Genomic DNA, 16,311 nt, shown 5'->3' with positions numbered 1-16,311 from the left:
TCATTATTGATTCTCGGTCCAACCTCTCCCAAGAACGACATAGATGTGTACTTACAACCCCTAGTAGAAGAACTGAATGAGTTATAGAATGTTGGAGTAGAAACGTTCGATGTGTCTTCCAAAGAATCATTCTGAATGCATGCTGCATTATTGTGGACCATAAATGATTTTCTTGCATATGGTGATATCTCGGGTAGCAGTACCAAAAGTGGTCTTGCATTTCCCCTTTGTAACTATGATAGCCAGTCTCCTTGGTTAAGATATGGAAGAAAATTTAGTTACATTGGACATAGGCGATTTTTGGATAGTGATCATAAATTCCGTAGGCAAAAAAAATCATTTGATGGGCATGTTAATATGAGATCAGCTCCTATTATAGTATCTAGAGGGGAAATCATGATACAAACAGATGTTGTAGCTGACCATGTGTTTGGAAAGAAACAAGTTAATTTGGGCAATAAAAGAAAAACAGGGTAGGAAGTCTTAACTGTGTGGAAGAAGAAAATTATATTTTTCACTTTGCCTTATTGGGAGGACTATGTGTTGCGTCACAATCTTGACGTCATGTATTTTAAAAAGAATGTAGTCGATAATAAAATTGACAAATTGTTTAACTTGGATGACAAGAGAAAGGATAACTTGAAGACACGTCAAGACTTAAAGAATATAGGTATAAGAAGTGAACTTCACTTGGAAAAAGTTGGGAATGATCAGACACGTATGCCACATGCCTGCTATCATGTGAATGCTAGTAAAAAAGATGGTTTTTGCAAGTTTTGAAAGATGTAAGGGTGCCAGATGGTTATTCTTCAAACATCTCACGTTGCATTAAACTCAAAGAACACAAGATTAGTGGGATGAAGAGCCATGATAATCACATTTTAATGCAACAACTTTTTCCGATAGTAGTACCTGGATCTTTTCCCCTTGAAGTTAGTAGGCATTTAATTGACTTATCTTGTTTCTTTTGGGAGATATATTCCAAAGTACTAAATGTAGAGGAACTTAAGGCTCTTGAGAAGAGAATTGCAGTGACATTGTGTGAGTTGAAAAGGATATTCCCTTCTTCTTTCTTTATAGTGATGGTACATCTAGTCATACATTTGGCTAGCGAAGCCAAAGTTGCTGGCCCAGTTCATTATTGTTGGATGTATCCCATAGAGAGGTAACACATATAGTAACTTGGTCTATTTGGTTTTGTCTAACTTTTCAATTTCCCGTTGTTGATCATAGGTTTTCCAATAGGTATTTGTCAAGACTTAAGTCTTAAATACATAATAAAACTTATCCAGAAGGCTTCATTGCAAAAGGGTATATAGCAGAGGAATGCTTAACATTCTACTTACGCTATTTTAAATCTGTTGAAACTATATTCAATCAGCCTGTAAGGAATGTTGAGGAATCCACGGGTGTGGTGGTGAGCATTACACTAGATTTAAATTCATGGATCCAAGCACATCGTTATGTGCTATTCAATTGTGAAGAAATCGTCTCATTTCGTGAGTAAGTGATATGTCCTTGCGTATCCTTTCATAGCATTCTAATACAATACTCTAGCTTAACACTAACACGTTTGTCTACACAGTGTACACATAGCGGAGATCAAGGTTGATCTCTCTTTTCATGTAACTGATGATATTATTCAAAAGCAGCAAGTGGAGAAATTCGGTAGCTGGTTTAAGGAATATGTAAGTAAAGCATATATATATATATATATATAGAACTATTTTCGGTTGTAACACTTTAGATAGCATACTTATAATGAAAGTCTTTCTCTATAATATATAGGTGATGTCAATGGATGCCTCTGAGAAAAAGGAACTCTCTGATAAAGTTGATGGCTTGCTTGATATCTAGATAATGAAGCAAAACGGTCCAAATGTTATGTTATAAATAGTTTGAAGTTTCGCACCAAAGAGTCTGAGGCAACTAGGAAAACTTAAAATAGTGGAGTTTGTGTTATTACTAAAGGTGGTGCTAGTTATTATGGTATACTAATCGATATTATTGAGTTAAACTATTCTGACAAGTATCGATATGTATTATTCAAATGTCAATGGGTTGATGTTATTAGTGGGAGAGGATGCAAATAAAATGAGTTTGGATTTCCCCTTGTTAATTTTTCAAGATTGATACACATAGGTGATCGATTGATTGACTAACCTTATGTATTAGCATCTCAAGCTTCACAAGTGTTTTATGTAGAAGATGTGAGACAGAAAGATTGGGTGGTGGTGCTCAAAACAAAACCTAGGGAGGTGTTTGATGTTGGTATTAATGCTTCACATCATGATGATGATGATGATGAAGTGGATACATCTATGGAGAATGTCCCTTATAATGTAACTACTGATGATGCATGTAATGATGCAAATGACAACCACGCTTGGGCTCGAGTTGATGAAGAAGGAATCATTTATGATACACCGTTGATTAGTGAGGATGAATTGCTTGAACAAGACTTTATCGATGATGAAGAGCTTAGTAATGATGTTTATGAATCTAAAGATGATGAGTCCAATAATGATGGGTCCAATGATAATGAGTCTAATTAATACTTTTGTATTAATCATTATATTTTTTGTTAATGATTAGAAGTTGTACTTGCAAACTACTTATATTTTGCTTCATTTTATAAGAATGTTGAAGGATAAACTATTTTTTGGCATCCTATTTTATACTATATTTATTTATATATACATAGTGGTCGTTTAGGAAAGCTTGGTGTTTTTGATAGCTTTATTGAAAATGGTTATGGAAAAAAAATGCTATGAAGAGGGATCTTCTTCGCAGAATGGTGGTAGGGGTTGAATACAGGGAATGTAGTAGAAATCTTATCATGATTGCTTTGATGGTTTTTCTTCATTTTGGGATTTATTGGGTAATGCCGGAGTGGGTGGTGGGTTTATTGTGGTTCATGAAAAATTGTTTTTTAGCAGGCATGGAAGTAGCATTTTTTGGATTGGTAAGTCTGTAAGAGGGATCCAGATCCAACAATCTAAACCATGATTCTGTTAGGATTTTTATTATCTAAGTTGATCCATAGGATTATAAAATTGTAGGATTTCAAGACATCAATCGGTTTTTGGTGTAGGTAGGGATTCAACATTAAAAGATCTTATGATGTTAAAAATTGAATTATTTTTTTTATAAATGTTTTATAAGTGTTATTTTTTATATAGAATTTCAATCTACAGCGTCCACTCTTAATGATACCTTTTTTATCATCAGATCAAGACATCAATTGATTTTTGGTGTAGGTGGGGATTGAACCCTATATCTTTTATTTAACAATTAAAGACTTTACTAGTTTAGCTAATTAGAACATACTATTTTATGAGTCTTAATTCAAAGTATGACATATTTTAAATAAAATTTTAATAAACTATAAAATAAAAAACTGAGTGGGACGGGACTTCGCAGGTGCCTAATAGGAAGAGGGCGAGTGAAAAATTACCCGTCTCAAAGGGAGGGCGAGGAATAAAAAACCTACAACATTGCCATTCCTAAGCAAGATAGGGTGGATCAAGTTGGTAGGAAAATTTTATCACTCTTATCTATTTTTCAATTTTCTCAATTCATCTCAAAGAATACTCCAATTCTCCATGGTCTGTTTGGGGTTATTTATTAAGGTTTTATATTGTACTAGCCTCTGAGCACACTCTCACATGCGTGCTTAGAGGCTCTTCTATTTTTTGGGTAAAGATTAATTATTTGAATCCATTATAATTTGGGATTACTACGTTTTCTAATCATAAAATACCTAAGGTTGTTATGAAAAAAATATTTCATCCACAAATGCATAACACTCATCAAACCCTTAGGTATTTTATGATTAGAAAATGTAGTAATCCCAAATTATAATGAATTCAAATTATTAACCTTTACCCAAAAAATAGAAAAGCCTCTGAGCATGAGTTCTAAGATATTTTCTAATAAATAGTAATAATAATCCCTTAAATTAAAATTTGATAGGTTTTTTAAAAGAAAAATTAGAAAGGGATAATGATAAGTTAATGAATAATAATCATAACTAAAAAAAAAAAAAAAAAAAAAACTAGGCAAAAAAACTAATGAATTATGTAGGGAAAAAGTAATGAATAATTTCATTCCAAATTATATAGATTTGATAAATTTCAAATTAAAATGTTACCAAAAATGATAACCTTGAGAGATTTAAAAAATATGGTGGTTGAGAATTTGAAAAATATAGTTGCTAGAAATGAATAAATGAAAAAAAAAAATTACAAAAGAAAAAAAAAATTTACCCAGTACTTGATTTTTTGAAAGTAACGTACTATACAAAAAGAAAAAAGAAATAAAAATAAAAATGAATCACTCTATAGTCTACACTTTAAATACTAATTACTATCTTAAATATTTATAATTCACTTAATAATATAAAATTTACAATAGAAAAAAAAGTGAAAAATAATTACCCAATACTTGATTTCTTGAAAGTAAAGCACCAAACAAAATGAAAAAAAGAAAAGAAAAAAGAAAAAGATAAAAATAAATCACTCCACAGTCTACAATCTAAACACTAATTACTATCTTAAACATTTATAATCCACTTAATAATATAAAATTTACAAAAAAAAAAAGTGAAAAAAAAACTTTACCTAGTATTTGATTTCTTGAAAATAAAGTACCGTACAAAAATTAAAGAATTTAGAATTAATAAACATAATTTTAAAAAAAAAAATACATACAATTTATATTTTATACCTAATAATATTCTTACAAGACTTTTTAATGAGTTAAAAAAAAAAGAATGACTATCAATAATATATAAATTATATAGGTAAGAATTATACTATGCATTTTAATGTATATATTTTAAGTATATTTATACATATGCATGAGATTACAAGATAGTTAACATTAATAGACTCCAATTACTTCAATTTCTGACTTAATCAATTTCAAATTTATCTCAATAAAAAAAAATGTAACGTAAACTCATTTCTTGGGGATTGAGAAAATATCTTTGCATTAAGCTATTCAACACTATCATTTATAGGTATTAGCAAAACCCTATCAACCATATATCGTGTATCATTGGCATGTTCTTGCAAACTTAGAAAAAACTTGATCAATCAAGTTGTATATAGAATGCTAACCCTCCCATTGCATTGCTATTGAAGGGGGTAGTTTAATCAAATCATCCAATATAAATGATTCATTCCCATCACCAGTGCATTGTATATACTCAGCGAACTTTTCATCGTTGACAGACCTCATATTCTACTTCAAATTGATTAAAAGTGTAACTATATATAGGAGATTTTTTTTTTAGAGTGTAACTATATATAGGAGAATTAAATAAATTTTTTTGAGAGAAAATTTCAATCTATGATGTCTGCTCCTGATGATAGCTCTTTATCACCAGACCAAAATACTAATCAGTTTTTGGTATAGGGGAGGATTGAACCCCAAATCTCTTATTCAACCATCAGAAACTTTACCAATTGAGCTAACTTGAACTCATTAAGAGAATTAAATTTAAAATGTTGGTAAATTATATATTTTTCCATCGTCAATTTTCATGTAATTGTTAATGTGTATCCAAACCGGCTTAGGCGGTGAGCCCGATCCATGAAGTCACAGAAATAGGGCCGTGAGCCCAATATATAGAGAACTGGCCTAATCCTGTGTGTAAGGAGTTTGGGCAATAAAAAATAGAAACCTTGTGGGCTTTGTACAAACATAAATATAGTCCATCAGTCATGTTAAAGGCTTTTTTTTTTTTTTTTTTTTGGGGGGGGGGGTTGGTTTAGGGTCATTGGAAAATATATTTAGTGAAATGTCTAGCAGCAAATTGCAATATCTTGAATGAGAGAATCAAATTTCCCAATGAGGGTCATTTAGTGCATCAAAACAGTTCTTAGCATCGCCCTCCACTAAGATCTGTTGAAAAATTCTCCTTTTTTGGCACAACCTCTACCAAGACCTGTTTAAATACTTGTCAGTTGTCATATTCACTATGATACCTGATTTGATTTATGAGCACTTGGAAAAAGATAAATTTAAACCTTTTGGAAAAATAATATCTTTTAAATCCCCATCTTTTTCCATGAAGCAATGATTAAGCAAAATCAAATGCAAGATCCAACTGAAACAATAATCTAGTTATACCGTGCCACTACCAAGAAACGTGTATTTTCTCTCTATATGGTGCTGTTTGGATTCAGCGTTTTCCGCTGAATCCAAGCTGCATTTTTCCTTTTTTTTCTTTTTTTTCTTTTTTTCCTCACTTCACGTGTTCCAGGGACAATAAGCACTGTAGCAGTATTGTAGCAACACTGTTTATCACTGTTCACGTACTAAAAAATATTAAAAATGGATCTCACGATACTATTCACACATTTAAAAATTATTTTGCTACAATACTTTTAGTTTTCAGTTTTCAGTTTCAGCAACAATAAGTTCAATCCAAACAGACCCTATGTGCAATTGATGTTTCTCTAAGGTTGCGTCTGGAAAAATAAATTTAGATTTGAATTTGGATTTTAATTCAATAAATTTGAAATTTCTTGATTTTAAATTCATTAATTTTAGATATCATTTTAAATCTAAGGATTTTTAACCTTTAAAATTCCTAGTGGATTTTTCAAATCATGCCATCCAAACACCATAAATGAATTTGATAAAGTAAACAAATGCCACCGAAACACCATAAATGAATTTGATATAGTAAACAAATGCCACCGATATGTAATTGAGTTTATTTCAAATGTTAATACCCATCGGTTTCCAAAAAAAAAAAAAAAAAATGTTAATACCCATCACTATAACCTAAGTAAATAGATACAACTAATAAACCGATAATAAGCAATGACTGGTTAGTTACTATCTCTAGTATGAATAAAAATTATTAGATGCATTGAGTGTAGTTCACCACTCTCATAGGAGGGTAATATAAACTCATGAGACGTTGAGAACTGCACATACATCAAATTTCATGTCAATCAGGTTTTATTTACTTGTCGATCATTACACTTATTTTTTATATATAATTTTAAATTACAAAAGCTTGAATTTTAAACATTTGATTAACGTCATAGCTATTGATTTTTAATTTTTTTTTGAATTTTTTTAAAATATGGAGAATATAAGAAAAAAAATGTTATCCAATAATTAATTTGTCAAAATTCACTTCTAATAAAAATGTATTGGGTGGAGTTGTAGTTGAATTTTGCCTCAGACTTATTCACTAGTGTTTGTGTACTTTGATGAAAATGGTACTTTATCCAATATTAGTTGTAGATCATTGAAAAAATTAATATGTGTAGTTGTTTAGATATATACTAATATTTTTCACAATTGTTAATATAACATATTGTAATTAATGCATAATAAAAATAATATAAGTGGTATATCTAACTAAAAGTTGTTGGGAACAATACACAAAGTAATAAATGAAGAACAGGATAACACAAAAGATAAACAGAGATAATTTGGAGGCACAAAATTGTTATCCTTAAACAATATTTGCTCCCACACTCTTGTTACTAAAGGGTTGTTGCAAATTTGTCCCAAAGATACAATCAAGTTGCTGGGTTCTATAGATAGCAATTTTGAAGAATAACCATAGGATTTCTTGTGTTTTTCTCTATTTATACCTATAGGGTTATATTTCATCAAAAGACACGTACAGAGAGTCAAAATGTTTCATAAAATCGTTCACAAGGCTTGAAACATCTTCAAACTTTCAGAGTAGTCACTAGAAAATTCTGCAAAAAATTCGAGTTCGTTTGGTACATGTGTTTAAACACTTGTTTTTAATTTTTAAATAATATTACACGTATTTTCACACACACTTTTTCAGCCACATATGTTTCTAAAAAATACAAACAATGTTACTAGAACAACATTACCAAACGATCGAACTCTTGTTTCAATTGATCGAATGCTCTTTTCGTTCGATCGAATAATAATCGAGCATCGATCGAAACAGGCAGAGACTCCAGGATAGATTTCATTACCATTTCGATGGATTGAGCAAAAGTTTCGACCAATCGAAAATACTAAATTTTGAATTTTCTCTTAGAAAATTCTAGAACTTGAATTTTCACTTTATCGACTTTATGAAACAATACTCTCCAAACCCAAATATCATTATTACAACTTATCTTTGTATATACCTATATATACAACAAAAGTAATATTGTTTTAATCACAATAGGTCACGTTGATATTGTATTCCTACTTCCTAGCTTTGCTCTCTTAAAAAAAGTGGGTGCTTTTTCGCTAATGACAACCTATTGTTTTGTAAAACAAATAACCAAGAATGCCAAAAACTTATTGATATTCTCTAGCTATACGAAGCAGCCTCGGGTCAAAAAATCAATGCGGATAAGTCTTCAGTCTTTTTCAGTAATAATACCCTAAATGATAGAAGATGTGAAGTGCTGGATATGTTGGGTCCAATGCAAGATACCCAACATAACAAATACCTAGGCCTACCTTCAATCATTGGCAAGTCAAAAGTTGAAATATTTGCAAAAATTAAAGAAATGGTGGAGAAAAACTATCGAGGTGGAAGGAGAAAATTCTTTCAGTGGGTGGCCGAGAGATCCTTATCAAAGCTGTCGCCCAAGCAATTCCAACACACAGTGTGAGTTATTTCCAGATCCCAAAAAGTCTTTGTGACGAGATTGAAGGTATGATGAGAAAATTCTGGTGGGGCCAAAGGGGTCAAGAATCAAAAATTGCTTGGGTAAGCTGGAAGAAAATGTGTAAGTTAAAGTTGAATGGAGGAATGGGATTTCAAAATTTACAGTCTTTCAACCTTGCTATGCTAACTAAGCAAGGTTGGAGGTTAATCTTGAATCCTAACTCTTTGGTGGCCCAAATCTACAAAACTAGATATTATCTTCATGGTGATGTTTTTAGAGCAAAACTTGGATCCAGCCCTTCCTATGCTTGGAGAAGCTTCTTGAATGGGTTGGAAGTTGTGAAGAGAGGTACCCGTTGGCGAGTTGGCAATGGCAATAGGATACACATTTGGGAGGATAAGTGGCTGCCTACTCTAACAACGTACAAAATAATCTCCCCCCCAAAACCTTTGATGATTATCCTAGGGTCTTGGCGCTGATTGACAGAGATACAAGGAGGTGGAAAGTTGATGTTGTAAGATCCTTGTTTTTGCCTTTTGAAGTAAGAACTATTCTAAGTATTTCTCTCAGCCATAACCTTCCAGAAGTCCAAATCATATGGGTGGGTAATAAAAGGGGAGAATTCACTATGAAAAGTGCCTATTATATTGCTGTTGGGGTATTAGATACAATGGAAGAAGGTGAAAGCTCTTTGGCTGATCCAAGGAGTCCTCTATGGAAGAAGCTATGACACTTAAACATTCCATCCAAGATGCGAATCTTTGCTTGGAAAATGTGTATGAATGCTCTTCCAACACTTGTGAACTTGCAAAGAAGAGGAATTAATTTATGGGAAATCTGTCCTGCTTGTGGGAAGGATCCAAAATCAATTTTCCATGCTCTAGTCAGGTGTGAAGTGGCTAAGAGAGTGTGGAAATGTTGGGTGGATGGCCCCGTAGACTTCCTGAATGTAAACATGGATGTTATAGACATTGCAATGCAAATATCTGAATCTGGTACGTTACGAGACCTGGAGATTTTCTTTGGAGTTGCATGGGCAATTTGGTATAATAGGAACAAAATAGTGCACGAGTCCTTAAGTTAGCTTCCTAATCATATTTGGAGCTTTGCTAAGAGATATATACAAGAATTCAAAAGTGCCTCACTAGCATACTCTCAACACTTGCCTCTGATAGAAAAGAAGTGGACAGTGCCTCCCTTGGGGGTTTTCAAGATCAATGTTGATGGTGCAACGTCTGAAAATGATAGGAACTCAAGCGTGGGAGTGGTTATAAGAGATGCAACTGGTACAGTTACAGCTGCTTGCTGCAAATATCTTCAGGGACAGTACTTGGTGGAAGAAGTTGAAGCGCTAGCTATAGAGTGCAGTTTACTTCTTGCCAGAGAGCAAAAGCTGCCTCAAATCATTGTGAAATATGATGCCTTAACAACTGTTTAAAGCATCACAACAGCTAAAACAAATGGTAGTCTTGGTCATGTGTATCAGGGAATCCTCAATTTGCTCTCTTCTTTTAGCAGCTGGAGAATCAAACATGTGAAAAGAGAATACAACAGAGCAGCCCACGAGCTTGCGCAGTACGCAAGGCAAAATGAAGTTTCTCAAGTCCGGAAGGGGGCCTGTCCTCGTGTGGTGCAACACGTTATCCAGGCAGATTGTATTTAGGATTGTATTGTGTTGAGCTTCTTTTCTCTTTGCTTTGTTGTACTCCCTTTTCTTTTGGCAATGATAATTCAGTTTGTGTTCCCATAAAAAAAAAATGGTGGTTGCTGAAATGGTCGATTTATAATGGAGCAGACTGTTCAAAACAAGGCCTAGTGGATTGCCTATGGTACTTTCAATATTTCTCATGACCCAGGTCTTGTTAGCAGTCACTCTTCCCCTGAAAACTTTTCGAATATCTGTTACCCTGTAAGAGCACTCACAGCAGTGGTGCTATATTGCTATAATGCTATAATTTAGCTCAACTGATACCAAAATTACACTCCAACAGTGGAGCTTTATCCATATTTTTTAGCTCCACATGAACAGTACACATCTATAAATAGATGTGTACTGTTCATGAGAGCTAAACAAAAATAATAATATTTAATTCTTACCCGGATTAAAATAATACCGTTCCCTTTTTTTTTTTTTTTTTTTTCTTTTATCTCTTTCTCACTTTGTGCCTTTCTCTCTCACTCTTCTGAATTCTCATCCTCTCCCCAGAACTCTCTCAAGCTCTCATCCTCTCTGTCACTGTGCAATCTCACCGTTTCGACCAGCTGTCCTCAAGCTCTCATCCTCTTTCTCACTCCGGCCCGACCAGCTGTCCTCAAGCTCTCATCTTCCTTCTCACTCCGGCCTGACCAGCCGTCCCGACCAGCTCTTAAAACTCACCGTCACTCTCCTCTCTCACCATCACTCTCTCAAGCTCCCTCATTCCCCGCCGCCGGCCCAACCCAACCGTCCCAAGCCGCCGATCGCAGACCCACGCCGCCGATCGCCTATTACAAAGATTTGGGTTTTTTTTTTTTTTTTTTTCTTCTTCTGGTGTTGGTGGTGGTGGTGGTGTTGGTGGTGGTTGTGGTTGTGGTTGTGGCGGTGGCTGAGGAAAAAGATTTGAGATTTGAGTTTATTTATTTATTCATCTTTTTCCTGTTGTGGACTGGTGGTGGTAGTGGTGGTGGTGGCGGCGGCGACGGCTGATGGTAGAGGTGGTTGTGGTTGGTAATGTGAATGTTTTTTTGTAGTGAAATATATTATTTTATTGTAGTGGCTATAATATTTTATTGTGATGTTTATATTATTTTATTGTGTTAAAAACTAAAATAGATCCACTGCTGCAACGTATGTATGCATATGTATAGGTAAAATAGATAAAGTAAGTTTTAGTGGAGCTAAATAGCTAACTCTAATGTTTTTTTGGTTTAGCTCGACACACGATCTTATAGATGTAGCTGGGCCATTGGGTTATAAAAATAAAATAATAATAATAGGGTACAACTTAATTACAATTCCTTAAATGTAGTATATTAGATTTTTTTTTTTAAAGAAAAATTAGATTCTTTAATTAAATTCAAACAAGGTTGTATTTTATTTAGTAGTAATTAGAAAAAAACAACACTTTGCAGCAATGTGATTTAATTTAACGAAAAAAAATTGTATTCAGTCTATGTTAATAAATAAACAGCATAAAAGATAAAAAATATTTATTTTTCAATGCATTTCAAATAAATCTTCTATTAAAATGAAATTTAATGTTTTTTTTATTCAGCAAAAAAAAGAAATTTAACGTTTTTTTATATTTTTAAATCACTAAAATTATCTATGATTGATAGCATATTAAATTTTACAATAATGCCGTTTTCATTTTTTTTTTTTTTTTTTTTTTTTTTTTTACAATAATGCCTATTTTAATGTACAAAATCAAACAATCCTTTAGAAAGTCATCTTCATATTTTTATTGCAAAATATAGTTTTGATCTCTCTCATGATTGAGAATATTCCTCTCGTAGTGTAGTAGAAACAAAAAGATTATGATAGGATGAACTTTAAATCGTCACATAAGTGTGTGTATATAAATATATATATATATACATATATATATATATATATATATATTTTAAGTAAATAATTTTGGAGAGGGAGTTGGGGCTAGGGTGGGCTATCTCCCTTGTCCCAAGGTGAATTCGTCTTTGCTCATGTTCTACGTAGTTTTGTGAAGCTCATAAGTAATATTAGGTACGTAATATTTTTTATAATAATTAACATAATCTTATTTTGATTGAAGTAAAATTACTTTTACTGGTGTGCATTATTGACAACATTTTTATTATGAATCAATCCAAATTAGCAATTATGAAAAACTTATTGAATACGCATATAGATAGTCATCACCAACAGCTGGAAGAAGGTAGTTGCATGATAGTTGTTGAACTGTAAGCCAATTAAGACTTCATTCTTATTTGTAAGATGTTATACGTGTCTTGGGTATAATTTATCTAAGTTTTTGCCAAAATTTTTTATTACTGAAAGTATTGTAGATAAAAAGTAAAAGATAAATAAAATAAGTAGGTGATTTATGTGAGACCTGTATATAGTAGGAAAAATAAGCAAAAATAAAATAAAATAAATAAGTGATTCACTTGAAACTAGCAATTAGTAGGAAAAATACTTAACAAACTGGCTTTTAAATGCATCCCAAAGATAGGACTTGACATTATTATTATTATTATTATTATTATTATTATTATTATTATTTTGTGGGTAATAAGGATTAGCATATGTCATGATAGGATTTGACATTAAATGCCTTGTTTGTTTCGACATTAATATTTTTTGGAAAATGAATCATTTTCTAAAAATATATTTCCTAGAAAATTAGCTCATTTTCCTATATTGGGTAGCTATTTGAAAATGTGTTGGAAAAGTATCGCTTGGCTTTCCTCATTTAACTTTGAGTAAGATATGATTGTTTTACCACCGCACACCCTTGGTGCGGTGGTCACTCCATAAGAATAAATGCTTGTGGGGTGTGGGGGGTAAGGGCCGGGGTTCAAATCTCCAGGAGGGAGATTCACACACATGTACATTTAGATTAGGCTAGAGTAGAAATTCTATCTTGTATCAAAAAGAAAAAGAAAAAAAAGATATGATTGTTTTATTTATTTATCGGAAAAACAATTCTATCTCGTCTCAAGTTAAATAAAGAAAGTTAAGAAATAGTTTTCCTATGACCATTTTTTTTTAAAATTTTTTATTTTAATATTACCAAATATAGAAAAATACAAAAAATTATCTCACTTTAGGTATTTTATTGAAACAAAGGGAGCGTATTTGTTGATTTTTTATTTGATGAAATATTTGTTGAATTTTTTGAACGATAGGATTTGTCTCAATTTTGTCCATGTCATTAGGATTTTCATTAAAATTATGGAGACATTATTAAGTTTTAACTTTTAATGTTTAAGATTTTAGAGGACATTGCAATTTCATTATATATAAGGGTGGATTAAGGGGAATCAGATTACACGTGGCTTCCCCACACAAAAAAGAAAAAAAAGAAAAGAAAAGTAAGCATGGATACTCAAATTGAATTAACATGTTAAATCATTTACATAAGTCCTAAAATTATTTCCCTAAAAAAAAAGTCCTATAATTATTAATTAAATAAATAAAGGTCTAGTTAACGCGTGTTTTTAGGGCATTTGTTAATAAATTATTTTAGGATAGTTTTTGATAGTGTCATAAAACACCAACTCCTGAACTCGTCCATATGGTTTGTCCAATGAAAGACCAGCTAGGGCGAACACGGCAAACGAGGTGATCGTCCCAAGCGTCCTTGTTGACCTCGTCCGTCTTTGGACGGACGAGATCTCGTTAGAAACTTGTCCATCCTTAGAATCATTTGGACAAGGACGAGCCATCCTTGATGGTTTCGTCCGTCTGTCCTTAATGAAAGATGGACGAGTTCATCGGATTGAACTACTAAGTGCCAAATTCTCCATTGACCACTATGGAACGAGCCGTCCAACTGAGGTAACTGCCATGGCAATTATGGAAGTTACCTCCAAATTCTCCGGACTCCTTAACATTAGAAACAGTTATTCAACAAATAACCGTTCCACACATGCTATATAAGCATTCTTCGATGAGAAGGTAAGGCATTCAGACATTATTTTTTTAGAAATCACTTCTTTCTTACAGAAGATTCCAAATTCGCTAACTTCATCATCAGAGGACTTTTGGTCGGTCCCCACCGGTCTCCTCTGATCTCTTGTTTCTTATCTTTCAGGCCCTCAGCATCATCACTATCCGTGCTATTCAATCCACTGATTCTTTGATCGTTATTAATTGGCGCCGTCTGTGGGGAAAGATTGTTTTACAGTTTTCTTCTCCATGACAATAGGTTGATGGTACGGACTAGATCGAGGGCGACTAGCCCAAGCCATCAGGGAAGCAGAGATGCTTCAAGCAACCCTAATCATGATCGTCAATCTGCACCGGTCATGCAGACATCATCTGTCCAACATGTGCAATCTATGGCGGCCGCAATGGTGGAGTTGACTCGCCAAAACCAAGAGTTAAGAATGGAGATTAATCTAAGGAGGCAGACACGTGAAGAACGTGAAGGAGGAGGACAAATACAAAGTCATGATGATAGAGAGAATACTGAAATTGGAAGTCAGTTAAGAGGCACCACTTCACAAACGGTACCACATTTGAAAGAAGAGATGGACCAAATAAAGAGAGTCATGGAGGAAATGAATGAGAATATGAGGAGGGCGAATCCGATAGAAGATTTGGTCCACAGAACTGATTCCCCCTTTACGGCTTCCATTAACAATCACCCTCTACCATCAAAGTTCAAGTTGCCTTCTCTGAATTCGTATGATGGAACATGTGACCCGTTTGATCACACTGCCACCTTTAAGACCACCATGCACCTTCAAGTGGTTCCCAATGAAATAATGTGTAGAGCCTTCCTGATTACCCTCAAAGGCCCAGCACGAGTTTGTTCTAGCAAAATACCCCCGAATTCGGTAAGTTCTTTTGAAGAGTTGAGCAAGTTGTTTGTTAATAATTTCATTGGAGGACAAAGACACAAGTGTTCCTCGTCCAGCTTGTTGACCATAGAGCAAGGAGAGAATGAGAGCCTACGGTCGTTCATCACCTGTTTCAATAGAGAAGCCCTAAGTGTGGACGAGGCAGATGATAAGCTCCTATTGGCGGCCTTCCACAATGGGGTGAATTCGGATTTGTTTATACATAAACTCTATGAAAAAGAGCCTCAGTCTATGGCTGAACTCGTCCATTCGACTCAAAATTTTATGAATGCAGAAGACGCGATCATCAATAAGAAGAGGAAGAGATCTGAAAGAGTAGAAGCAAACCCCAGTTGCCATCCCGAGCAAGGCTCTCGTCCAAAGAAAGGACGGACGGAAGAAAGGAAAGACCGGGATAGTAAGAAGCCAAGCTCTTCAGCGTGGAACCAACAATATACCCCTTTGAACGTGCCACTTGAGTAGGTCCTTGTGCAAATCAAGGATGATCCTTCCTTAAAGTGGCCGGAGAAAATGAAGGGAGATCCCAATAAGTGCAATAGAAACAAGTATTGTCGCTTCCATAGGGATCACAGTCATGATACAGACGAGTGTTTTGATTTAAAGCAGCAAATTGAAAATCTCATAAGGCAAGGGAAGTTGAGGAATTTCCTTGGATGAGACCACAGGGACGATAAACTGAAAGGGAAGATGGAAGAATCATCACGGCTAGGGGTGTGCGCGGTTCAGTAAGGGCGGTTTTTTTCCAAATTTATTACTGTCCACAAATGCCAAAAGAAAGATATACAAATTAAATTAGCATTTAGGAAAAAAAATGCTAATTGCTTGTATCCCCAATAATAATCCCACCCATAAATACCTAAATAACTATCATTAGTGAAAAGTCCACTATCAATAACATGTACAGATATAATTAGCATATAGGCAAAAGAATGCTAATTCTTGTAAGTCCTTTGTCCAGTAAGTCTGTGAACAATGCATCATTTTAGAACTCCTACAAAATACTAAACAAAACAAAATAAACACGTGCAAATAACAATAAAATGTTAATGAACAATAGAATATTTATAATTAACACAAATAAATGAGAATAGCAAGTATACTTACATGATACTAACTACTAACTAACTCTAAACAAAGAGCAGCA

General features: G+C 33.5%; 1 protein-coding gene across 1 annotated transcript; it reads left to right on the top strand.

The window, feature by feature from the left end:
* Nucleotides 1-12,269: 12,269 nt before the first annotated feature.
* LOC115951179 lies at nucleotides 12,270-16,019 on the top strand. Its single transcript, XM_031068365.1, has 2 exons — nucleotides 12,270-12,342; nucleotides 14,396-16,019. Exon 2 carries the CDS (start codon nucleotides 14,514-14,516, stop codon nucleotides 15,627-15,629), a length of 1,116 nt encoding a protein of 371 aa, XP_030924225.1. The 5' UTR covers nucleotides 12,270-12,342; nucleotides 14,396-14,513; the 3' UTR covers nucleotides 15,630-16,019.
* Nucleotides 16,020-16,311: the final 292 nt, after the last annotated feature.

Source organism: Quercus lobata, chromosome 7, assembly GCF_001633185.2.
Source record: "Quercus lobata isolate SW786 chromosome 7, ValleyOak3.0 Primary Assembly, whole genome shotgun sequence".
NCBI classification, from domain to species: Eukaryota; Viridiplantae; Streptophyta; class Magnoliopsida; order Fagales; family Fagaceae; genus Quercus; species Quercus lobata.
This window is presented reverse-complemented; position numbering and strand designations above follow the sequence as displayed.

Excerpts from the sequence above, each read along its gene's own strand:
- LOC115951179 (XM_031068365.1), top strand. The coding sequence starts at position 14,514 with ATGGTACGGACTAGATCGAGGGCGACTAGCCCAAGCCATCAGGGAAGC.